Source organism: Spea bombifrons, chromosome 13 (genome assembly GCF_027358695.1).
Source record: "Spea bombifrons isolate aSpeBom1 chromosome 13, aSpeBom1.2.pri, whole genome shotgun sequence".
NCBI classification, from domain to species: Eukaryota; Metazoa; Chordata; class Amphibia; order Anura; family Pelobatidae; genus Spea; species Spea bombifrons.
Window position 1 is genome coordinate 22830396 of NC_071099.1, and position 26263 is coordinate 22856658.

General features: G+C 45.2%; 1 protein-coding gene across 1 annotated transcript; it reads left to right on the forward strand.

The window, feature by feature from the left end:
• OGFOD3 (2-oxoglutarate and iron dependent oxygenase domain containing 3) lies at positions 1–24701 on the forward strand. Its single transcript, XM_053452888.1, has 9 exons — positions 1–149; positions 750–970; positions 5615–5690; positions 6321–6363; positions 8698–8762; positions 9379–9435; positions 12499–12652; positions 18340–18463; positions 24505–24701. The coding sequence occupies exons 1-9, from the start codon at positions 70–72 to the stop codon at positions 24639–24641; spliced, it is 957 nt and encodes a 318-aa protein (XP_053308863.1). The 5' UTR covers positions 1–69; the 3' UTR covers positions 24642–24701.
• Positions 24702–26263: the final 1562 nt, after the last annotated feature.

Genomic DNA, 26263 nt, shown 5'->3' on the forward strand with positions numbered 1-26263 from the left:
TGCCTGACAGAGGCCTGAGCCAATGCGCGAAGCCCACGTGTGAGCCCTGAGCGAGGAGAACTCGTCACCATGGCAACCAAGCACCGACGGCGGACCCGAGCACCGGGAGAGGCCGGGGATGGTGGACCCAGGCCGGGGGATAAGGCCGGGTGAGAACAGGGAGTGAGGGGGAGATCGGGAGGGTTCACAGAGGTGACGGGGCAGATAAGAGTACATGGGGGTAATGCAATGCCCAGGGCTGGGGTGATGCTGGACACATAGGGCATCGCTGGGGTGAGTGAATGAAGAAGAACAGCCATTGGGGGTAAATGAATGAAATTAGGAGGTAGCAGGAGGCTTGTGATGGAATTAAAGCCCCTATCAATCATCCCACGTGCTTTACCCCATTGAAAAAATCACCAATAAAGATTTAGCAGCAAAATAGATTTTTTTGCCCCAAATTATATGATGTATCTTTTTTAAGAATGTTAGATGCGCAAACTGGCTTTTACCAATATTGCTCCATCATTCTGTCCGGCGCTCGATGCGTCGTTTCTATGGGACGAAGCCCCCTAAGCGTGTTTTAGGTGGTTACATGTTGGATTGCTGTCTAACTGGGCTTTTATCCAATCCAGCTTGCGGTCTGGCTGTGGTTATGGAGCCCGTTGGGTAAAAGGCATAAAAGCGCCAGCCCACCATACCAACGAGACGGGCCGAACGGGGCAGATAACGTACAAAACTCAACTTTTTTATTGTTTTCCCCTCCACAGCATTAAAAAGAAGCGGAGCCAGGGCACGCCATGGAGACAGATCCTCGTCCAGAGTTCCCTGTGCCTTGTCGCGGGGCTCGTAGCCGGATTCTTTGCATGGGGTTACCTGCGCGGCGATGGTTCCGCGACGGAGGTCTTAGCGGCACAAAGCGAGACGCTGAATCGGCGGTTCTTCCAGGTTCCCTGCTCTGAAGATTACAATAACCACAAGAGGTTTCCAGGTAATGCTTGAACATCATACTAGCCAACTGTCTCGTGACAACAAACGGGCTCCTTTAAGCAACCAATAGCAAGTTTCTTGGCTTGCGGAGCAGGTCTGCGCGAGGAGCTCCCTTTTGATCACATCTTGAGGGCGACTTTCATCCGTTGAATCCTCGTTGTCGAGCTGAGTGACAGGAGGCACGGAAATAAATCCCCCGATACTTTGAAATTGTCCCAAAAGGCTGCCAGCACGGCATTGTAATGGTTAATAGTCATGGCAGAACTTTAATCAGCGCGTTTGTTAATCCCCCTGTGCACGGCTCCTCTTATTCCTGATTCCTCCGTGTCTCCAGCTGTTTAAAAACACTTAAAATTGTTCTCTTGTAGTTCATCTCCACCCCCTCCGACATTAAGTCACATGGAGTTCTCATAATCAGCAGGACTGGCTCCTGAGTATCGGGGTGATTGATACCGAAATAAGAGGCCTCGCTGGGAACGTTGAGAGGATTGACGTGTTTGAGAGCCTATGTACAATGTCAAAAGAACCTGAGAGAAGGTGGAGGTGGGGTAATCATCTCGCCATTGTACGCTTCTCTAAAAGCCGGGTAAACCGTTACCTAAACTGCCCCAAGAGGGCCTTGTGGGGTATAAAAAATGACCAATAAAGTGTATTGCACAGAAAAAAAAGAATATGCGTGTGACATTGGAACGCCACCTGAAATGCTAATGAATTATTTTCTTCTGAAATTTGCATACACGGCTGCGTGATGATGTCATAGCCATCTTTCATTTGCATACACGGCTGCATGATGATGTCATAGCCTTTGCAGTGACAACCACCTTTTTTTTTTTTCCATTTAGTATCAGTGAGTTTCGGGTCATCCGTTTCTGGATAAAGCCGATTAGGAGTCAAGGAACCCGACTCTCTGCCATTTCGTGTTGTAATTGACACGTTTTATATTCTTGTTTATATAGTCGGAATATATAATTAAAAAAAAATCCCATTTGTTTTGCATAAATTACCCATAAAACGGTTATTAATCTGCCAGCGTTTCTGGAGACAGATCAGTAACAAATCATTATTCTTTTGGGAAATGTTAAGAAAAAAAAATGAATTTTTAACATTCTCAGCCCGGTTCCGACCTCGGTGACTTTCAAACATTCCATTATAAATGTTCAAAAGTTTGAGGTCACTTAGAAGTGTCTGTTTTCTAAAGGAACGCACATTTTGTCCGTTAAAATAACCTGAAAAGGATCAGAAATCCAGCGCAGACGGGGTTTCTGCTGTAAATGACTAATGTAGCTGGAAACGGCTGATTTTTAATGGAATCTCATAGACGCTCATCACTCCTTGTCACTCTCATCACTCCTGTGTTCCTATGGCAGGTTGTGTTAGCTGATCCAAGATCGGGTTTAAAAGGCTCATTGATGGTTCCTCATCAGGTAGAATTGCAGGACAGTTTGTCCCGAGGTCCTAGGGTGGGAATAAGTTATCACATGGGAGAATAGGAATTTAAATGGACATATTTTTGGATACGAGTGGAACTGATGATCAAAGGATCACTCTGGGAGATCTTATTAGTGGACAGGGAGCTCTCGGATCTTCATCATGGGGTAATATTCCAAACCATCCGGGCGTTCATGGAAAGCCGTCGGAGGCTCAGCTGCCGGTATGAATGCTCGTAATTCTAATTCTTCTTGCATTATTTTCCTCCCCTCTCGCCTTTCATTGTCACGCAGTGAAGAGCACACCTGTGCCACCGCAGACAAGCGGCTAAAGCGGAGGAGCCGCCGAACTGGAAGAGTGTCACCCCACATCCTTCGGGGAAGATCTAATGAGCTCTTCAGATAAGAGGCAGATGTATGGGAGTTAATGGGAATAATGGCTTTATCTGCCATCTGTAGAAAAGCGGCTCTGCTCCCCCCCAGGTGCCTTTGTGCAGAGGCTGGATATGGCCCTTGTGAGGTCCCGTACAGCCTTGCACGTTGCACACCTGTTCCAAGGAGAATGTTGCGCAGATGTTTTTGGGGCCAAATATCGCAATTTTGTCTCAATATGTACCGTTTATACTTTCGGAAGTATGCGTCTAAGCACATGTAATAGACGGTCGCAGCTAGGTGATGCTCCACTAGGTGGCGCAGTTGCAGCATTTGTAGAAAACCCTGCAGTGCTGGAACTCTGCAGATCATCGCGTCTGTAACCCTTTCAGTGTGATTTGTTCAGAAGGTGTTTAAAACAAACATGTTTGCATATATAAAATGCTTCATTATGACATCAGGAAATCCTATTTCCAAATAAAACGCGCACCACGGCAGTGGCCCGAAATCTGACGCTTTACTGAGATCGGCGTCTACACATCACACCCTCCGTCCCGGCAGACGATAAATGACAATGATAAAGGATCAAAAGGGCTTTTGTGAGAGGGGATATAGAATTGGCTCCGGATAACTTAAAGGGGTTAGACCTGTGGATACTATAGGGTTCAAGTAGAGATCTAGGAGGAACGGGATAGAGAACGAGGAGGTTGTGGAACCCGGCGAATACCTGGAAAATCAGCCAAGAACTGGATAAAAGGGAGCTACGGAGACAGTGCATTTTTAATTATATACGGTTAAAACAGAGTAAGTAGCAGCGTCAGAGCTGATTCTTCTCTTCTGTGTGAATGGCCAAACTTTATAATTCAATTATATGTAACGATTGATTGCTGCGGCCTTAAGAGGCTCAAGTGACCCAGATAATGTTCCGAATGGCGAACGTACCAAGTGTTCTAGATCATATGATACCAAACATCTGCTCCTCGGAATTAACCATTTAGTGACTTTCATAGCCAAGTCAGGCTTGCTGCGGCTTATCGAGAGAAAAAAAAAGAAACACTTTTGTCGCTCAGAGGTCTTTACAATTATTCAACCAAAGCATTTTTAAAGAGAACGCTAAAAGAGTCCTTAGAGTAACGTATCAGACGGTTCATATGTCAGCGAAACCCAGAAAACATATTCTAAGCTGTGAATTAGCACACACGACAAATCTTCCCTATCAAACATTCGGGATTTCTTTACGTCCTCGTTATGACATAGAGCAATATGTGTTTGCTTTATAAATCAAGAATATTGGTAATATTATTCATCACGCGGGGAGCGAGGCAGAGCTGCGTAGTGGGACAGCAGCCTCGCCAGAACAGCTGCCGGAGGCATATGTACTACATTAGTCAATTTGATCCAGAAAACGTTCGCCTTTGGCATGGCAAGAAGGAGAGGGAGATTGCAGAAATAATTATTTTGCAGCAGGATAAGACGCTTGCGTGGATTCTTCACACTGCTAAGGCAATACCAAGTTTGCTTTTTAGATTGTAAGCTCAGTGGGAGAAGCGTCGGATTGCCGTCTGCACCTGTTGGGTTCCATAAACCCAACAGGTACGATGGTTTGCTTTACATATACATATAATATATAAAAAAAGAAAACTAAGTGCACTTAATATACACATACATTCACACACATAAGCATACATTCACACACACATACATTCACACACACATACATTCACACACACATTAATCCGCAGCATAATGTTGGAAATTACTATTGTAGATGGAAATGGCTGGTTGTTAATGGAATCTCTTATAGGCGTGCGGAGGCCCTTTATCACTCCCATCACTCCTGTGTTCCAATGGCACGTTGAGATCGCTGATCAAAGCTTCGGTTTAAAAGGCTAATGTAACGTTTTTTGCAATTATGTTACAGGGAGAAATGTCCTTGTTTTCCATTAAAGCGCTAAGTGACCCCAAGCCGTTAAACGGTAGTGGAATAAAAGCATTGAAAAACAGTAATTTGCAGAACCCCCCCCCCGCTAGAACCGAGAGTAGAAAAACAGCAAATTCCACCTGTTTTTCTCACTAAGAATGATCTAGCGAGCCCGTGGGTTTAGCGGCGCTGCGCAGAGACGTACGAGCGCCCTTTATCAGCAGTCACGTTGGGCGCGATGGGAAAGTGTCAGACAAGCAGAAACGCAGCCGCCGTATCTGCCGATCGGTGTCCCTCCGGACCGCCGTCTGCGAAGCCGGGGAATCAAAGGGCCGGCAAAAAATAATCATTTCACCCGTTATCCGCTGTATGCGCCCCGCAGGGATCTCGCTTCTCCCCATCTCAACGTTCTTGGCAAACGGCACAAAGATCTCGTGCCGGCTTCAAATTAATTACAGCTGCTTGGATTTAATGGGAATTTTCATCCCGTCCCACCGGGTGGTCATTAACCTTTAATATTCCGCAAAAGCCCCAGCCCCCCCCAGGTCACGGCTGTGGAATGTGTTGCGTGTTTAGGACAGGCAACGGTTAAATACGATACCATCAGTTTTTGGATCCCTCTGTATTCTGTATCATCCTCTTCCCACCCACATACCGTTTCTAAAAATGTATATTTTCAAGAAATGGATAAATGCCAGAAAAGCGAAATTATGCCAAGATGTAAAAGCTTAGGAGAGAAATAGGATCCTTGTGGCGTCCCCCGGGGAGTTTTTTTCTGTTTTCCTTTTATAAGATTGAATTTGGGGTTATTTTCATCTATTATAAGTCTTCATAACCAATCGCGCTGGATTTCTTCCCGTTACGGCCGCGGCTGACTCTAGTTATTGAATAATTGTTTTCAAAGCTCATTCATTTTCTTTTTCAGGCTGCACTCCAAGGACATGCGGCCGAGCGGTGACCGATTCTGTTATAACACTCCAGGAGGCAGAGAAGATGCTAAGGTAGGTGAACGCCTGCCTACGATACCCGCCTCTAACATAGAAGCTGCGCCGTTCGGCCCCATTTAGTCGTTGGTCTCGTCTTAGATTCAGGAGTCGTATGTCTATCCCATGCATGTTTAATACCCTCACTGTATTACCCTCTACCGCCTCTGCTGGGAGGCCATTCCACTCATCTACCACCCTCTCAGTAAAGTAAACCTTCCTTCCATCCCATCTCAGCCTCTGACCCTCTAATGTTAGATTCCGGCCTCTTGTTGTAACTTTTCTCCTCCCGTTCTGTGTTAAATCACTTTGTGTATTTAAATGTCCCTCTCATCACCTCTGCCTCGCTTCACTCCTCCAAGCCGGACATATTCAGATCCGTTAGTCTTTCCCGATAATTTTTATTCTGCAAAGCTGTACAAATAATGTGAAATAACGTTAACGATGAGTCCTTGTCTCTGTACATAGCACCAGTACGTATCGTTTTGATTTCTATTGCCCCGGAGACCTGGCTTTTAAATCCAGGCAGAGGTTTCGTGTTTGATTGACATCTGATTGTAATATTGTTTTCTAAAGAGACGCTCTGGCTAATTGTTTGTCTTTAGTGCGATCCAGAAGGCTGTTTGCTAATTACGCATTCTCTTGCAGAATAGCTGAAGCCGGTTTCTCCCTAGGAGGCTCTGAAGGAGGGGTAAGTACGGCAGATTAGCGCCCTGCGAGTCTTGCACTGGTGGCAGAAACAGGATACTTTTTGTATTCCTGTTGCCATGGACACCAATTGACACAACGTGGGGTTCGGGATTGCCTCCTCTTTGGAGGTGGTCTTTTTTCGCTAATTTGAACCCGATGTATTTTACCTCCTAGAGTTGTTACTTTAAAGCGGTCGGGTTTCATTTGAAATAAAACATTTTACAGTAAAGTATCCTCCATAAACCCAATTACTTGTGTTTACAGAATAAAGTAATCAATATGTGGTGTTGGAAGTCCACCTGCCAGCGCCGGCAGCCGTCTTAACTCACATCACATCTTTATGAGTATTTGCGCTCCAACCTTTTTTGGTAAAGAAAGTGGTAAAGAGGGGGAAATCGTTATTTATGCACATGCCAATTAACATATATTGTTAAGAAATGAAGCTGTCCCAAGGAGGCGTCTGAAGGTCTTTCTGAAGGTCCTGGTGGATTTATTGGATTCTTCTACACTATAAATAACCGGCGTTCCTCGAATGCCCTGGACGGTTTCCGTACTTCCCGATCCAGGGATTTTTAATTAACGTGGTCTTAGACACTGATCACACCGCATCATGGAACAAAACTCTGGGTAAACGCACTCGCTCGGAACGGAGGCTTTGAAAAGTCCTGCGCAGAATAATAACGCCCGCTAATATACACGCTACACGTCAGATAACATTTATAGCATGTGTGCTATGCTATAACATTGCGGTGGTGGTCGGCTGGATCCTTCCCCTCTTGCCCCATATGCAGGTTCACGTTGTTGTCAGTGCCGTCGCAGCACTTTAGAAAGCCCCGTCGGATGATTGAGTGTCGGTGCAGCTGATCAGAGGGAGGGGTTATATGGAGTCATGGGAGGGGTTATATGGAGTAATGGGAGGGGTTACAGGGAGGGGTATATGGAGTAATTAGGGGTTATAGGGAGGGGTACATGGAGTAATAGGAGGGGTTATAGAGAGGGGTATATGGAGTAAAATGGATGTCATAGGGAGGGTTATATGGAGTAATAGGATGGGTTATAGGAAGGGGTATATGGAGTAATAAGGGGGTTATAGGAAACAAATACTTGGAGTATTTTTTTTCCTCCAAATGTCTGACCCTGACACCAAGATTTTTGTTCCACATTTCGCTCAAAACAACAGCATTTCTGAGCTCTTTGGGCCGCACTTCCTTCCTGCACCGGCTCCGTTCCCCTGGCGCAGATGGCCGTTCGTGCGCGCGTCAGATTTTCCCTTAATTTCATTTCTTTCGGTAACACTTCTGTTCCCGCTTCCGTCTCGCTCCCTGCCGAGGCTTTGCAGAAACCCCTGGCTAACTTCTGAGATGGAAAAGATTTAACCAGCTGTGAAATTTTCTCCTTTCGTTTTCCAGCCTCCCCGCTCTGATTAGCAAATGGAAGTGTTTCCCCGCTGAGCCCGAAGAGTTTAGTCTGTTCCGTTAAAGATTTCTCTGTTGTTACTCCGTAACCCCGTTGCTTCTTTCCGTCAAACCTCACTCCTGGACCTGGAGCCGGTGTAAATGCTCATTTTGGGGTTTTTTTTTCTCTCTTTTATTTTATTTTTAGACCTTTCAACTCAAAATAGTAATTTCCTCTATAAATTTACAGTTATTAAGGCAAACAACTGCCTCGAGGCTGGATGCTGCACAGTTAGAACAAGAATATCCAAAAAAAAACACAATGTACCAAAGTTTCCGTCTCCGGGGCAGAAAACACAAAGCTCACCCGTAGCTGGGTATGTTTCGGCACCTGGTGCAATGGAGACCTGCTGTGATTGCATCTAATATTTGGAGAATATATTTATTTAGAAGAGATTCTCCTTTTCTTAGTAGCCAGAGAAAGCTGCTCTTTGGGCGTTCACGATACTCAAAACACGAGCGCACAGAACCAAAAGGAGCACTTTTAAAAATGGTATTTTTTTAAAAAACAAAAAGAGGGTCCTCAGTATTCCTCCTCAAATTTATGGCAAAATAGGAGCTTTTAGTAGAGAGATATTTCTTTATTTTTTGGTGCATGGATTTCTTTTGTTATTTCCATTTTAATTGTAAAATTAGAGGCTTTTACTGCAAATAACCACTTATGAAACATGTTCAGCTGTTCCCTTTTATTTCGCATAATTCACAGATGCTGAACGTCGGATATTTCGGGCTGCATTATATTCTTTATCTCGTTCAGGTTTACTTTGTGAGGCTGCCCAGCATCGTCTTTTTTGTCGGTGACCGTCACATGAAATACCAGTCGGCGCTGTAATGAAGAATGAGGAAAATAACAGGTTTTCTTTTCTTTCTCCCTCCGGCAGGCATCGATTCTGGATCTGCACTCCGGAGCACTGTCCATGGGGAAGCATTTTGTAAACATGTACAGGTGAGAGACCGATTATCTCAACAAAGATTTTCTGTTTGTAAACAAAATATTACCTTGCGGTATATTAAATTAGAATCATGCAGTATGATGTCATAGCCCAATGTTCTGCTTCAATACATCACATGGTGGCCACCTCTAACCAATGAAGGTGTCCCCGCTTTGAACACCTGGAATATTGGGCGTTTCTGCCTTCCGCCCGGGTATCCAATTGCTTTCCCAACTCCCTGGCCACTCAAAGTATAGGTTCTTCACACCGCTGAGTGATTTATCACCAATTATGCCGCGTAATAGCCTATTTAATGCATGTCATGGAGTCCCGGAAGATGAATTGTGCTGTTCCCTTAGAAAATGGTATTTCTAACTATCAAAATCATTCATTTTCTGATTACCAAAACAGACTCACTTTTACTCCCCCGTGTCTCTCGGTTTCTGACCGGCCGCATTATCTTAGGCGCAGTTCTGTTCTCGTTGTCTATGTCCAGGGTTATCTGAATAGCCCTTTTTTCCTAGAATGTGCTGGAATGGGGATTTCATTCGCTGTTTTTCTATAAACGTATTTGCATTTAACCTCTAGCACCAACAATCTCGGAACATGCCCTTCTTATCGTTTCCGCAGGTATTTTGGACCAAAAGTCAGAGATATCTTGACCGAGGATGATTTACGGCTCTACCGGTAACATTTTGCTTCCAATTTGAATATTGTAGTGTGTTCTCTGTATGAGAAATTATCAGAGATGAATTTATATTCAGAGCTCATCCTTCCAGTTACTAAAGACCAGTTACTATGTATCATAATTAATCTGTAATTAAAAAAAAAAATCCCCAAATGCAGAACCTTATATTTCCATGTTGAACCTCATCGCCTAGTTATCAGCTCAGCAGACCAGTGTGTTCTCCCGGCACAGAAACATTATATATTTTTTAATTTATTACAATAGCTGTTTAAATGCCCTATTCAAGGTTGATCTTATTTAAATTTATTTAAAAAATCAGACAAATAACAGACTCTTGACGTAGTCCACTTTTTTTTGTCCGAGTGGAAATTGTTCCTTTTATGACAGCCTTCTTTATGTCTTTTTTTTTTTTGTGTAACAGCCGCCCGATCGGCGTCTTTGAATACAAATCGTTGCCCTTTGAAATGAAATCTTTCAAACGCGTTAAAACTCGAAATGGTCGCACCGGCAGCTCGATGAGAAGCCGCGAGAGCCTCCATATTCATTCGGAGTGATTGTAACGTCCTTTCCATTAATCAATAACGTCTGGACTTCAGGCAAATCGTCGGAAAAAGATTAGGCGGAAATTAATATATTTTTTTAATCGGATAACATAAATTGTACGTTTTGTTCCCAAAAATCTATTTCTAGCATTTAGTAACATTTATATTTGTGATGGAAATTTGAGATTCGTTCCTAAATAAAACCCAATAGCTGGTGCTTATTCTAGCTGTTGATGTCGAACCCAACTGCAACCCCCCCCCCCCGTGGCACTGACGTTAAGGGAATTAATCACCATATTTCACAGTAAATTCATCCACCGTCTTCATCGCCTACAGACTGATTTTCTTTAGTTCATAAGTCTTTGGTTAATGACCTTTTAAGTTGAAGAGCTTTCAACAAATAGCTTTTGGTTTTCAAACATTGTTTCCTTATTTCAGTTACATTCTATCTCTTTAGCATTCCATGAAGAGTTTCTGTACTCGGGGTAGTCGACGTCCAACGTCGGTTTCAGGAGATCAGAGCGCCCTGTGATGTTACTTTTCCTTTACTAGGACACGGATACAAATACTTTTTTGATTATTACGGGCAAAGCGTATCCTTTTCACCGTCCGCTCGGTTTGTATCCATGTCGTGGTAAAGGAAGACGAGGAGGGTTGGAGCTTCTGTTGGTTAATGTGTCCTCTTTAATACAAGGTATTATTTTCGGTATTTTCCTTGTAAAGAATAATAGAACGTGCTGTCCTCAGACAGCTCTCCTTTATTTGAGGACATTCTTGATAACGTCCCAAAGGAAACCCCATGGAGTCATTCTAGAAAGGTCCATCTCGGGAAGCCAGCTGTGAAGCCATCTGCAGGACTTCACGCCACCGACGCATGGCTTTTCTTGTACGTTACTTCGGAGATGAGCTTTTCTTCTTAGCGGTAATCTATGTCTTGCCAGCGGGGTCTTAACTCAGCCTGCTGGGGTTGTTCTTCTCTGATCAAGGTACAATTGATCGACAAGAACATTTAGGAATCCGTCGAGGCTACAGATCATTGCACGATGGGGTACCAGAGGTCGCCTGTCCATCTGAGTTATTGTACAGCTATAACACAGCCTTACAGCACTAAATAAGTCCTTTATTTTATCTGCCGTTGCTATCAGACCCTCATAATATGTAATGGAAGCCAACATATTTAACCCCTAGCGTGACCTGATAATGTTAGATTTGGGTTCAACCAGCCTAGGGTAGAACTCGCAAATAACTTAAATACTACTAGTTGATATCTACATAGATTTTCTCTATTTTTAGGAAAATTAAACCATAAGTATGTTGATTGTATTGAATTACAAAGCGTGCGTTCAAAGGGTTAATCAGCCTTTGCCGTCGTTAAATTACCCAAAGACTTTTCTATTGACTGAGAGGCATTTGTATTAACTCGCTCTCGAGACTCCTTTAAACGTTATAAACCGTCTATTGCGCCGTAATTACCGTTCAAGCAACTAACCCGTTTAAAAGCTCAATTCCCGTTTAATTAAGTCAATTAGCACCCTGGATTTTGAGTGTTCGGCCATGTTAAGCCGCCGGCGGGGCGCACGTTGATTAACTAGATTAATCACTCGCCTAGTTTAAAGGAAGAAAAAAAGATAACCAGCGTCCTAACGGGCTCGAGATATAAACATTGGCCGAAACGAGGAGAAAAAAAGGCATTCTGGTACAAAATTCACGCGGTTAGCAAGTAGCATAAAGAAGGTCCATCGCACGAGAGGGACTAAGTGCTCTGCTCGCGCGTGGATTTACAGTCTGGACTGGAGAAGGTGGAGAGGAGATAAAGAAAATAGAAATTTGGTAGCAATTGAGGCCATAAGGAGGGATTTTAGTGTCCCTAAAGGACGCCGAGAACCGGACGGAATTACGGCGCCGGGGGCTTGGAGCGGCGTTATGATAAAATATTTCTTAAGCAAAGGATTCTACAAATTACAAGCCGGGAGCGCGTTTCAGATTAAGTGCGAAGGATCGTGCTCGGAATTACTTAAGGAACCAATATTTAAGTGGCCGGGAAGCGCTGTCATTGAGAACACCGTGTTCTACGCAGGAAAGTTCTTACTTTTACTAAAAATAACGCCATTTTTTAGGCAATTATACTGAAAGTACGGGTTTCGGAGCAAACGAGACAAGTCCTGTGGACAGTATAGGCCTGGTGCTTATGGTTTGTCCCAGGAACCTTATAGTCTAATAGAATGAAGAAGACGCTATCCCAAGGAGCTGGCAGCCTCGTTCTATACCCCTAGATTGTTCCGGTCCTGGAAACGGACAACCTAATGGTCTAATGATACAATGTGAGGTCTCATCGGATGGCCTGGAGGCTCCATGTGCAATGGGGCATCTCTAATAAGCCTACAATTATGTTTCATCAATGACGTACAGACCAAGCAGGGAATAAGGAGACCTCACATTGATGATGGAAGAAGTGGTTAGATTTATTGTTTGTCTCTCGTCCATTCCCCCGATTCTCACTTATTTCTGTTCACTCTGCAGGGAGGTGAGGCTGAGGATCCAGGAGGAGATCGCCAGGACCTTCGGCATTAACGCAACTTCTCTGTACCTGACCAAGCCCACCTTCTTCTCCCGCATGAACAGCTCCGAAGCCAAGACTGCGCATGACGAGTACTGGCACCCCCACGTCGATAAGGTGAGAAGCGCTTCCCCAACCCCCCCCACGCATACATTTCAATATATTTGCGGGCTAAGGACGGTGACGATGCTCTCTGATAATTAATTTGGAATTTAAGCAAGGGCTGGTGGGAAAGAAACAGATTAACGAGAGAGGAGGCAGCTCCTTGCCCGTGTGTTTGGCGAGTATAACGCGGTCCTGCGGGGAAAAATAATTGAAACTTCTCCCCAGGCATATTTCTCCAGGGGGGGTCCCGTAGATTCACCCAGTAATGGAGGGCATAGGTGAGCGCCTCCGTGATGGAAAGCAGTGTACACAGAGCCACCGGTTAATTATTTTTTGTCTTCCCCGGCCTTCTAACAAAGTGCGGCTGTCAGATCGCTTAAGCTGTTGACTTTTGCTAGTTAGCGGAGTCTAGAGGCAGATATGTCGCCGAGGGAGTTTGCCCTCTAATTATTGCCCCATGACCTCATGTGTCTGTGTATGAGTATACTGTCCAGCCTCATCACCCTGACCATCTGTAATTCCTAATGCCTTCAGATTAAAGGATAGCTGCCGAGCGGCAGAAAAAAAAAAGACACTTTTTAAAAAATAAATAAAAAAAATACTGGTTCCCCAACAACAAGTGGCGCTATAGCCATCGATTTTTGGGAGATTAATCACTTTCTTAGCTGTTTAGCTGCCGCCTGCCCACCTTAGAAGAACAATTTGTGGGACTGTGCAATTAGATTTTTCTAGATACCGTACTTTTGACCCAAACCTATAGATTTTTGAAGCGCGCATTGAAACCCAGCAAACCCAGGTTTAATCAGTCATGTGAAGAAGACACGCGGACACGGGACAGGCCGGCTGTTAAAGCGTGTAAATATATAAGGAAGGCAGTAAACCATTACTCAGTGTCAGAGCCGGCTCTGAAACGCCGCGCGCGAGGGGGGGATCGGTGGCGATTAAATAAATACCAGCTCTTTCCCTGCAACCGTAATCACGACAGAAAGCTCCCCCCGGAGCTACAACGAGCCTTAAAGCTTCCCAGCGGACCTGACTTCCCCACCGCACGGTAAATAAACACTGACAATTCTCTTTGTTTTGGTCGATCTGTTCTGTGAATGTTACTGCCCCCCCCCCAGGGAGCGGTGAAGGAGGGGGGATCAAGAACTTCTAGGGAATGTCAGGCCCCTCGTGTCCGACTTGCCATTTATTATCTTTTTTTTCTTCTTTGGATTCAGGGCATTTATAGAAATAAAATGTTGACTGGACATAAAACATCGCTGGACATTTTCGATAAAAGTCATAAAAAAAGTTAAATAATTCAACACAAAACGCGACTATATTTTAGCATTTTGGAAAGTGCTAAAGAATTTTTTGCGATTTAAAACCCGATATTATAAGGAAAAATAAATGATCAAAAAAAAAACTACACTTGTAAAATACCCCAACACCTGGCTTTTTTTTCCTATTTTTTTTTTTTAGTTTGTTTAGAATTTTAGACACATTATTAATTATTTTAATTATTTTTTTTCCTGTTCATTATTCGGACGGAGGCTCAAAGTTAGATGGCACCTGCGCACCGGTTGCTCGGGACGTTAAGGGTTTCTGGTTGGAGGTTTGAACGTTCATGGTGGCTCGGTGCCATCGAACGCCGGCTGTGTTGGCTCGCCCGCCACGTGTTGGACTGCCAGCCCATCTGGTCCGACCAGGTCCCTTCCGGCTCTGGCATCTCTCTGCACCGGGGAGCGTACGGTGCCAGCCAACGCTAATGTGCGCTCTTCAGACAGTCATCTGCTTAAACTGCTTTGGTGGAAATCCATAAACCGCAGACCCTTTAGAAGATTATCCTGGACACCGAGGCCTGTCTGCCCGGAGCCGAATGTTTATATTCCTGCTAGAAACCAGTCAAAATAACGAAGAGCCTCAAGAGGGATCAGATGAACGTCCAACCCAAAACTTCCTTGCCCTGGAATCGGCAGGAGATACGAGAAATCACTAGTTCATTATTTCAGTAGCAGAAATAAAATACACGCATGTGGAAAACCGAACGACTGTTCCTTTCAGCGAGCGCCAAGGAGGAAAGGAATATTTATTTTAATCCCTGAAATCCAGCCCGTGTGTCGGAGGACGGGAGGAATGGCACGGAAGGCACATGCGCCTAGGGCTTTCTATACGCTGTCTTGGTCTATATCTGCCTGTAACTCGTAGCCGCTGCCGCGATGGCATGAAAGAGAATCTTAATCTGATTTAATCAGAGAATTTCGCCCTGAAATTTTAATCTTGGATTGACATAAAATGTTAACCTTTTAGAATGTAGGATATAGGAGCAGACTACAGGTTGTATCTGTTAACGCATGAAGGACGATCATTACATTTCCACATATCTTTACTATATTGTGGCCAAAGAGGGCCGACGAGCAGCCCCTGTGTGCTTTGCTTCTTTGGTCACGTCTCATTAGCAGAGTGGATACAAAGTGTCGGGCAGCTAGTAACGCACCTGGCCAGAAAAGGCTAGTTCAGCCCGTGTGTCGGTATTGATACGGGCTTCCTCGTTTTTAAGAGCCGAAGTCTCCTATGTTCCATCGGAAGTGACCCATAGGTGGTCATTTTAAAGTTGAAGATGTAACTCTTAACCTCCTATAAACCGGAAAGAATTGGTTTTTCTTGGGTGTTTATATGGAACGGTGTATAAGGGTGTGTAACGGTGTATAAGGGTGTGTAACAGGGTGTTATGGTGTATAACGGTGTATAAGGGTGTGTAACGGTGTATAACGGTGTATAAGGGTGTGTAACAGGGTGTAACGGTGTATAAGGGTGTGTAACAGGGTGTAACGGTGTGTAAGGGTGTATAAGGGTGTATAACGGTGTATAAGGGTGTGTAACGGGGTGTATAATGGTGTGTGCGCATAAATGTCCATCCAGCTACTACTCGGCGAAGAAACTTATCCATGGGTCCTCAGCCCGACGTACTTGTTCAGGGGGCTGTCTACAGAAATGACTTTACGTTTAACCCTTGGATCGTCGCTGGATTGGCCAATGAAACGCCTGGCCGCAAAAGGCTTCGCTTTAAACCGGTGCCAAAGGGTTAAACCAAAAGGTGAAAAGAGAAACACATTTATGGATCGCTGGCTTTAATATAATGAGTAGACCCGTTGAGGCGTTTATATATATATATATAAATATATACTCCTGAATGTAGAGCAATTGACCGTGAATCACAGTAATCAATGCTTTGCACCGTTTCCTACCCCTGCAAGGGGCATGCGGATAAAGTAGCGTTATCCAAAGATGTCTTAACCCCTTTTTATCCAGATTGGGGAGAAGCGTGTCCGCCGTCACCCCGTGAGCGTTATTCGGTGATTACATTCCCTGGAAGGTCAGCAGCCGTCTGCTTTTGAGCCTCGGAAAATAAGGCTTTTGACGTCCCGTAAATGAAATTCTAATCATTTTCACAGCAATCCTTGTCCGGCGACCCGTAAGATTAGACAATCGATCAAGTCCTACCCCGGCGACCATACTTAGCAATAGATCGAGGCGGGTTAATTACTATTTACGGGATCCACGGCTTCAAAAAAACAAGACAGTTCAATGTCACGCTGTCAATCATTTGACCCCCAAAGATTGTGTCTCTGTGGAGGTGGAGGAAGGGACCACCTTTCAGAAACACGGAACGTGAGGTTCCTCGTTGTCATCACAACGCGGTTACAAGAAAACTGATTGGTCATCACCTAACCTTAGTGATCCACACATAGCCGGCGCCGGGGTGTAGAACTGGGAAAGGCGCCAAACCGGGGATAATAACTTGAGGTTTTTGTGCAGTTGGACAAAATATCATTTCTTTTGCTCGAAGCTACAGCAACCACAACCGCTGGATTTATTCACGTGAAAATGTCAAAATCTCCATTAAAATAGACCTGTCCCCCTAGGGGGAACGTTAAAAAAAGTGGATATTTTTTAAAACAATGCAATGGTTCTGCTTTTCATACCAAGAAGATCCAGGACTCGCTTGGTTTAGGCCAGGAAGGGTCTAGATATCCTTTCAGGAGGTTGTGGCTCCAGGAGAAGAAGACCGAGGACCCGTTGACCATCTGTGGCCTTACAATGGCACAGGCACCTTCCACCATAAGTCACGCCGTAGAGCCGTTAACCCTTTTGTTCCAGTCGACACCTTGATACACGTGCTAGATTATTATTATTCATATTTCATGTTTTGCTGGTGTTTCGTTCTGGTGTTAGGGGGCTGGGGAGAAGAAAACAAGCGATCTCAAATAAATGCTTTCCGCTCGGCATTGAACGTTCCGGTGAATAGAAGGCGCTTTGTGCACGGAAGCCGCGCGCACGCATTAGGCGTATGTAACATTTCGAGGGCATTAAGAGCGGGGAGTGTGAATGGAGGATGGATGTTTTACCTCTTAGCTATTCAAACGATCCGAAGGCACGTGGGTCGGAGAGGAGTCACGCAAGGTTCTCTTCCTTAGCAAGTTACCGATGCATGAATATTTCAGCGGTTTGATTAATCCCTTCGTGCCTGAGAGGTGCAAAAGAGAAATTCACTAAAAAGAAGGAGAAAAGGGCAGTTTGCCAGCCATAAAACACATTCGGTTTTTAGAGGTTAACCCTTTCTCAGCTTTTCTTTTTCTGGTCTAACAGAGAGGTCCTTCAATATTTTGCGAGGATCGTATAGTCTCCTAACGGGGCGTTAGACCGATTCGTATCTATGTATTTTAATATGTATGTTTATACCGCGCAGGGAGGCATCGCTGGAGCGTTATAAATGGATGATAATATTAATAATTAAATAATAATATCCTCCAGGCTGCGCGGAATAGCGAGAAGCTAGAGGATCTGTGGGGATTTGGCAGCAGATGGGAGAAGGTCAGGTCTATGTGAAATCATGGAATCATTAAACGTGTCGGAGGAGTGACGCATGCACAATCCTCAGGATTTCGGAGGAGCAAGCACATAAAAAGTTTCCTAAAACCGCTTCTCGATTTCACGTTCCGAGGAAGAAACCCGTGCCTCGTCGCTGTGTCCGGGGGTAAACGGGGCAGATGTCACCTCTCGCCGCCTGAAGCACGCTCAAGCAGTAATTAGCAATCGATCTTTGTTAGAGCGGCTGTGCATTTTATCCGTAGAGTAGATGTGTCTGTAATTTACTCGAGTGCTCACATCTGGCTGAGGACCATCGAGATTGTCAGAGATGACAAACGCCTCCTCTCACCAATGATTACTGTGTTAACCTAGGAGCTCGAGGTCGGTTGGGTTTAACCCTGTCACAATGTTTCGTACTGATGTATAGCGGGGTATCAGGCTTCAAAATATGCCATTGAGTTTGCCCGGGCGAGAGCGAGTATTCTTGGGCATCCTGGGAGTTGAGGTTTCCCAGCATCAGGACACTAACCTGTTTTTTTACCCTTGCCACGCGCTGCCACCTAGAAATCCCATTCTTAAAACCCCTAACCGTGGTTACCAACTCATCCTTGACCCTGTTTAACATGCCATGTAGTTCTCTACCTCTGTTTATTTAATTCACTTGCTGTATTAACTTCTCCTGCCTCCGCTCGTAGGCTATTTAATTAAACCATCAGCCTCCGAAATCGGCCGTGCCTGCGCTTTCCAAAAAGTCAGAGCGACGATTCAAAGCACTAACGACCCCGATTTATTCGAATCCTTTTGAAGTGGACGGCGTCGGGTAACCTGTTCCTCTCTGCCCCCAGGTGACGTACGGATCATTCGATTACACTTCGTTGCTCTACTTATCCGATTACTCCAGAGATTTTGGCGGGGGGAGATTCGTATTCATCGACAAAAGCTCAAACAGCACGGTGGAGCCCAAAGCCGGTGAGTAGTCCTCGGGGATATTTATATTGCCCACCCGGCGTAAAGGTTCTACACGATGGACTCCCAACGCTTGAGGAAAATCCCACTTCTGCCACCAATTCTTACACGTTTATGACCTATGACACACGTAATATTTGAAAGCTTAATGTCAAAAGTATTGGCAGCTTCCAAATTCAAAGCTTAATGTGTGTTTGCAATCATTGAGCAAATATACATTAATGTTTTCCACCATAAACCTTATTATGCCAATTTTAGACTTAAAATGTTCTCTTAATGTTACAAATTGTGATTATAATACGGCTTTTGTTTTATTCATACTTCATTTTTTCAACTCACGCCAGGGCTGCAAATCCCGGTGAAATATTTGAATACGATTTTTGCATTATTATTATTTTCCCAATTCATTTGTTTTTCTCACTGCTTTGCGAGGCAAAGGTACTTCGGTGCTCATTCCAGAAAAACCTCTGAAAGAATCGCAGGATTCTGGAATACAGACCACAGATCACCCGCGGACGAGGCTTGCCGGGTGATGCATCTCGGACCTTTGTAATTTATTGACCTTGTTAGAGTCCTTTGCCGTTAAATTGTACCGGGGATGAGAGTGACGTTTCCATAGAAACTGATACATTTGTAAATACGGGTATTTAGGATTGCCTTTTGAATGATCCAGAGGGAACATTCGATGAGACTCTTCTGGAAACTTACATAGTACAAAAAGTTGTTTTCCTAGTTATAAAGAGAGGATTATTGAATCCAAATTTCAGCATTTTCAGATGCATTCACCCTGTGCCAATACGTCAAATAATTTCTGCCTAAATAGCCCAAAATATGGTGCATTTTACCAAAGTTCATGTTTTTTTCCTCATTAATATTACACAACTGTTTCCAAAACTGCTCACAATATATATATATTTTTTTCTTATTATATATATCATTTTTAAAAAGCACTGATTCTTTTTTGAGAGGAATTTAAACATAACTTTAAACACGCATTATCAGATGCGTGTTTTAACCCTTTAATGTTGAGGGCAAGCACCCTGTTTACTCTCACTTAAAAACCTGTATGCGGCCCTTCTTTGGATAAAATGTTGATTTATGTTCCCCTCCCTTTCGCTCTTGTCCGGCATGTCAGTCTTTTCTTTTTTTCTTTTTGGCATATAATCACCAACGCTGGAAGCAGAAGTCTCCACGGTAATAATTGCGGAACTTTTCGATAAACCCGGCCGCCTGGCAGCCGCTAGCTTGACGTGTGTTCTAGAGCAGACGTTTCTTGGCAGGTACAGAGAGTCCTGCTCCCGTTCCTCCGTGGCCGCTCGATACGCTAGCTGTTCATTAGCAAAAAGTAATCATTTCATAAAGTTAAAAGGCACGGCAGGCCTTAGGAATCTCCTATTACAGCCGGAGCAGACAGTCGTGAAACATGGCTCGTTGCCCTCTGGAGCCATTATGGGTGTATGGACTGGGATTGTCATCTGCGTCAGGGGGTGTTAAACGCAGAATGAGCCGTTACATCGTACATAACTCAGGAACGTCTTAACTAAATGGAGTCCTCCTCGATTAGTCTGAATGATGTCATAGTTTGGTAACTGCAGTTACCTTTACTGGTTAGCGGTGCACAGAAGGATGGGAAGAGGGAACGGTGCCATTAGGCACATAAATCAGTGCTAGGCGTCCAGGAAGATGGGTGCCGAGCCTTATGGGATGAAACCTTCCCCCCTATGAAGCCCATCTATTATATAAAACTTCAATATATATCATCAATGGGCTATATTCACGCAAACTACAGCTAGAATACCAGCTTTCCTGAAAAAACAGGATTTAAAACAAAATTATTTATGTAGACAGCTCTCCAATGTTATCGGTTGAATTAAAGTTTCTATTGGGCCGGAGGAAGCAGTTTTGCTTTGCACTTTTTGAGCATTTCCTCCAGGAAATGAGGCGTGCGAAGGGAAATTCCTTCCCCCAGCCAACTTAAAAAAAAAAAAAAAATGCTACCAAAGTAAGACAATTCATTCCAGCTTGTTGCACATTTCATTTTTTATGGAAAGGTATTTTATATTTTGGCCTCGGTTTCCTTGAAGACATTAATCTCTGCTCTGTTTACTGGCTGTAATTACACGTTTAATAGCTTAAACCCTCCGAGGATCAATATGTATTAAGAAGCGCGAGGTCTCATTGAGAGGCAGATGGAGTAAAACCAAATTTATCACCCTCGCACAGAACGGGCATGTTGATTGTTACAAAAGGGCTCGGATCACAGTAAATTAAGTATTGCGCAATTAATATGTAAGTAGAATTTGGGTTGGGATTCTCATGCGCGGAATAACAGAAGTTCAGACACCGTCGAAGCATTTTGTCCACAATGACATTCTCATTAAGCCAAACAAATCCCATATCACTTCCTCCATTCACACTCGCCCCATTCTTATTAATGTTTCTAAATTAAGTCAATCAGAAGCCACCCAGGGGAGATGAGTACCGTTAGCCGCTGCGGCCAAGTGCACTTTGAAGGCAGACGGGGGGGGGGGGGGAGAAAGCTTTAGTATAATGGGAGGGAACATTACTAGGATTATAAAGAGTCCTTTAGGGAGAGACGTGTCACGCTCTAATAACAATCCTGTCTTATTATGAGAGGTTTATACAAAGCTGGAGCATTTTATAACTGGGGAGGAGAGGCCTCCAGCAACCACCCGGATTCATCATCCAAAAGACTCGGAGACTATTAGCAGAAGAGGACCTCTTTACCGGCGATGCTCGCTCTTCAGCTTGCCCGGCAGAATCCTCAGATGCCTTTGTCTGCACTCTTTTAACGTATCCTAAGTCTAGACAGCCTCACCCACAGATCCAAAACAATTGCACGACATTACATTTATTTGTGTAGCGCCGATAAGATACATTTTGACAATAAGATGAACACGTACTAAAACATACAGGTCCAGAAGGTACAGAAGAGGGCGATGCTCTTGGAGGTAAATGGGGCAGCTCTTTATGTTTTAAGTACAAGGAGAGGAGTATCCTTGTTGACACCGAGGCGGCCATTTGTAATAGCTGGTACTGACCCATTGAAGAAGAAAGAGACCCAACTACTTAAACTGGAATGGACGGACATACCCAGCAAAAGCCTATTGGGGAGAGAGTCCAAGTTAAGGGTATTCGGGCTCGGATAAGGCTTAGGCTAATGGTATTAGAGAGCAGCAGGCGTTAGGACGTGGGATTGAGTATTTGGACTTGGTTTTGGTAACAATAATTGGGGTATGAATGTGATATTTGTGATCTTAGATTTTTGTCAGCGTTTGTCAGTGTTGTCGGGGTGCGATCTGACGTGTAGAAACCCTGTGATGAACGCTGCCGAGCGTTCTAGCGCTCACCGAGTTAAAAACACAAAGATGGCCGTAAGCAGCTCCCCCCCGTTGCGCCTTAATCTGTCAGCAAAAGTCTGATTTCATTTCTCATTCCCGGGGTGCCCGAGAACCAACAAGAAGAAAAGGGGGTGTCCTCCGAAACCAGATGGAGCGCTTCAGGGATAAGCGACGGCAGGAAAGAAAAGATCAAACAGAGACAGAACATAAACACAGCGTGCGCTGCGGCTCGGTGCGGAGACGCCTAATTGAGCCATTCCTGAAAGCTGCGAAAAACTTGCCGGCGTCTCCCCGCGCCGACGTCTTTATGCTCTTAAAAGCTCTGCCTGTTTTCCTCTAACTGGTTTGACGGATAGAGCGACGCGGAAAAGGCTCGGATACCTGTCGTCGCGGGACACGAGTTTCCGTACCTTAATTTCGCATACAAATTACGGGATCATTTTTCATTTTCAATTTTAGACCGGGGGGGGCCAGACAGACGCATATACCGTATTGGCTCGAATATAGGCCGCACTTTTTTCCCCCACTTTAAGTTTTTAAAGTGGGGGTGCGGCCTATATTCGGGCTCTAGCGCCCGACGCCCGGGACATGCAGTCCCGGGCGCCGGGCAGGCAGCGGGGTTAAGATACAGATCCCCCGCAGCGGTGCAGGGGACCTGCATCCTTCTCCCCGATACGCTCAGACAGCCTCCCCTGCCAGCACTTCCCACGGGGGGGGGTGCCGGCACGGGAGGTTATCTAAGCGTTTTACCTCTGCCCCCCCCTCCTCGACTTACCGGAGCAGACTCCCGGGTGTCTTGCGGGGCCGGCGGGAGACATTTACGCAATACGCGCATGCAACTTCCGGTACCGGAAGTTGCATACGCGTATTGCGTACATGTCCCTCGCCGGCCCCGCAAGACACCCGGGAGTCTGCTCCGGTAAGTCGAGGAGGGGGGGGGCAGAGGAGGACAGCGGCAGCGGATCGCGGCGAGGGAGGACAGCGGATCGCGGGGAGGGAGGACAGCGGATCGCGGGGAGGGAGGACAGCGGATCGCGGGGAGGGAGGACAGCGGCAGCGGATCGCGGGGAGGGAGGACAGCGGCAGCGGATCGCGGGGAGGGAGGACAGCGGCAGCGGATCGCGGGGAGGGAGGACAGCGGCAGCGGATCGCGGGGAGGGAGGACAGCGGCAGCGGATCTCGGGGAGGGAGGACAGCGGCAGCGGATCTCGGGGAGGGAGGACAGTGGCAGCGGATCTCGGGGAGGGAGGACAGTGGCAGCATATCTCGGGGAGGGAGGACAGAGTGGCAGCATGTTTTTTTTGGTGCTTTTTTAAAGAAAAAAAACTTTTTCTTTAAAAAAGCACCAAACTTTTAGGGTGCGGCCTATATACGGGGGCGGCCTATATCCGAGCCAATACGGTACATGCGCGACAACATTAAAAACTTCGCCACAGGGCCGGCACGTGGGTGGATTTCCTGCAATTATATTTCTACGTTCGCCTGCCATTACCCTATAAATATATAACACTTCTCTGTACGACGCTTCCTTAATGTATCTAAAAGGTTCCCCAGCAATAAATCGTATCTTTTCATCTTACACAAAAGAAGAAAAAAATCACAAATTATATTTGTGCCCAATCAAATATCCACAGTTCTCGAATCTATTAGTATGATATATAATAATAAAGCTTAAAACTGGCCTTTTGGCCAACGCTCCAACCCCCGGGAAGATTTCAGTGGGGTCCAGCGCTCCTGTTTGGTGTTCCGGTTGGCCAAAGAAAGCATGGAGGGTCCCATGAAGGTCTATAGGTCGCAATGGTCCATACCTCTTTCTGAGGAGTGGGGAGTGCAGAAGATCTAAGACCCAGTGGTCCAATATGCTTTACGTTAAGGACTAGAACCCCCCCTGGTGCACCTATAAAAGATAGGTAACTATAAATATAGAGACCTCTTTTGTCTCTTAGAGATGAGCACTCATGGCTTCTTCTAGGACGCTCCACTAGGATTGATGGACTTTATGCTTCCTACAGAAAGGTCTTGACCCAAATAGCTTCACGGATCCTTATGTTCTCGAGTGTAGGCATTAACGGTAGTATACACATGTGTTTGACTGTACTGCCGTGGATGTGGTACACAGGGCAGTGGGCCTACTGACCATTCTAGCTCTCACCGTAGTGTACTCATCAGGGGCATCCCACCATATTCAAGACCATGGAGCAGGTCCCAGTTAGCTCTCCTGTGATCCTCGTCTACCCCCCCTACTCATTCAGTAACATTCTGGAACCTCATTCAGTCACATCCCGGTGTTCTGTGCAGACATCTGCTGGTGCATATTAAGGCTTCTCACGTCTCTGCTTCTCACGGTCTACATTGTAACCCTATCACTGCTAGACCGGCTCGCCATCACCATGTAACCCTAACACTGCCAGCCCGGCATCACCATGCCATCTCACAATGGAGCCCCATCACTGCTACGCTCCTAATCTTTGTATAAGGAGCCCTTCATCATGTGACTCTCCCATCAGCACTGGCACCGCCATGCAAACTTTGTTATTTTTTGTAAATGTGTAACAGTTTGTTGTTGCAAAAATACTGTTATTGTTTATTTTCTTTATAATACAAAAAGAGGTTCTTCTGGGTTTTTTTTCGGCAGAATGCAGCCGGCCATATTCTCACCTGTGATCTGTCCTTTCCTCGCAGGCCGCCTGTCCTTCTTCACATCTGGATCAGAAAATCTCCATCATGTGGAAAAAGTCAACTGGGGAACCCGATACGCCATTACTATCTCTTTCACTTGCGATCCCGACAAAAGAATTGAAGACCCGACGTGGACGTGATACCACATCTCCAGAACTTTCGAATCCAATCACGGAACTGACAATTCAGGCGATATCTGATGGAAATAATAATAAAAAAAAAAACACGAAATCAGTGTCTACCATGTATTTCTGTTTCTTCTGTGGGTCATGTAACCGGCTTTAGAGGTTTCTGCTCGAGGTTAGAAGTCAAAATTGTCAGCAGGACTATTCTAGATGGCACAAAGCCAAAGGAACTTGGAATGTAATACGATAGGTTTGGTTGTATATATATTGTGTACCAATATAAAGCTGCACTTAGAAGTTCTGACCCACACTTCCTGTGTTTGGGTTTTTAGAGACGGGTTCAAAAGGGAACTTTCAGGGTTCAAAACACTCTCCGCATTCATAGTTTTCCACGGAAAAACCAAAAACAAAATAGGGATGCAGTGCGAGGTTTTTATTATAGCTGAGTACTGGAATTCCGGTGGTCGTTGCTGTATTAAGACTCCTTGGTCTATCCTGGATCAAAAACCAGACCAAGGAATGATTAAGGTTTGAGTCTTAACACAGACCAGTAGAACCATTTCCAGCACATCTCCTTCCGAATTATTTCATTTTGCTTTTAAATATTTTGAATTCCTTGATTTTGGCTTCTTCCGGACCTGAAATTGTGTTTTTTTTTAAACTTTTTCCCCTGGAGATATTCTAACTCCCCGCTTCTCCTCCTCACTGCTTATCTCTGTTCTGCATTCGTGTGAGCCTCCGGCCGGCTGTCCTTTTGATATGGCCGCTCTCTACCTGTCGAGACCCTGCTCTGTCCTCTTTCTCTCCTGACATCGCCTGTTCAGTAGCAGACCTCCCGAGAAGCCTTCGCCATTTGCTATTCCTGCAGGAGACCTCTGATGGAAATCGATGTTTATACATTATTCATGATATATTTTTGTTGCTTGTGGACGGCGTGATATCTGTCTCGCGTTTGTGGCTAAACCAAAAAATATGCATGAATGCAATTACCTTGAAGAGACTGAAGCCGCCAGAAAATTGTCTCTAATGAATGCCTTTAACTGCCAATGAGCTTTGCTCTATTCTGCTGGTTAGGCCGATAATGTAAACGTGCGCTGGCCTGATTGTTTCTGAAGAGCCCACAGTTTTCACAGCTGGTGGATTGTTTAATTTTGAGAAAATGGTTCATTTTCAGATGTAATTCCACATTTGGCCACAGGGGTGGACTGGGATAACATGCAACCGGTTTTCAGCATTGGTTGCAACCGGCTTGATTTCTGCCCCTCTTTCCTCCTCTGATGCCCCTCTTTCCTCCCTTGCTGCCTCTTTCCTCTCCTGCTGCCTCTCTTTCCTGCCTTGCTGTCTCTTTCCTCACCTGCTGCCTCTCTCTTCTCTCCTGCTGCCTCTCTTTCCTCCCTTGCTGCCTCTTTCCTCTCCTGCTACCTCTCTTTCCTCCCTTGCTACCTCTCTTTCCTCTCCTGCTACCTCTCTTTCCTCTCCTGCTACCTCTCTTTCCTGCTGCCTCTCTTTCCTCTCCTGCTGCCTCTCTCTCCTCTCCTGCTGCCTCTCTTTCCTCTTCTGCTGCCTCTCTCTCCTCACCTGCTGGCTCTCTTTCCTTTCCTGCTGCCTCTCTTTCCTCTCCTGCTGCCTCCTTTTCC

What these genes read in the sequence shown, in the direction of transcription:
- OGFOD3 (XM_053452888.1), top strand. Translation starts at nt 70, where the DNA reads ATGGCAACCAAGCACCGACGGCGGACCCGAGCACCGGGAGAGGCCGGG. An exon ending in TAACCACAAGAGGTTTCCAG is followed by an intron (nt 971 to 5,614) that starts GTAATGCTTGAA and finishes TTTCTTTTTCAG; the next exon opens with GCTGCACTCCAAGGACATGC. An exon ending in GAGGCAGAGAAGATGCTAAG is followed by an intron (nt 5,691 to 6,320) that starts GTAGGTGAACGC and finishes ATTCTCTTGCAG; the next exon opens with AATAGCTGAAGCCGGTTTCT.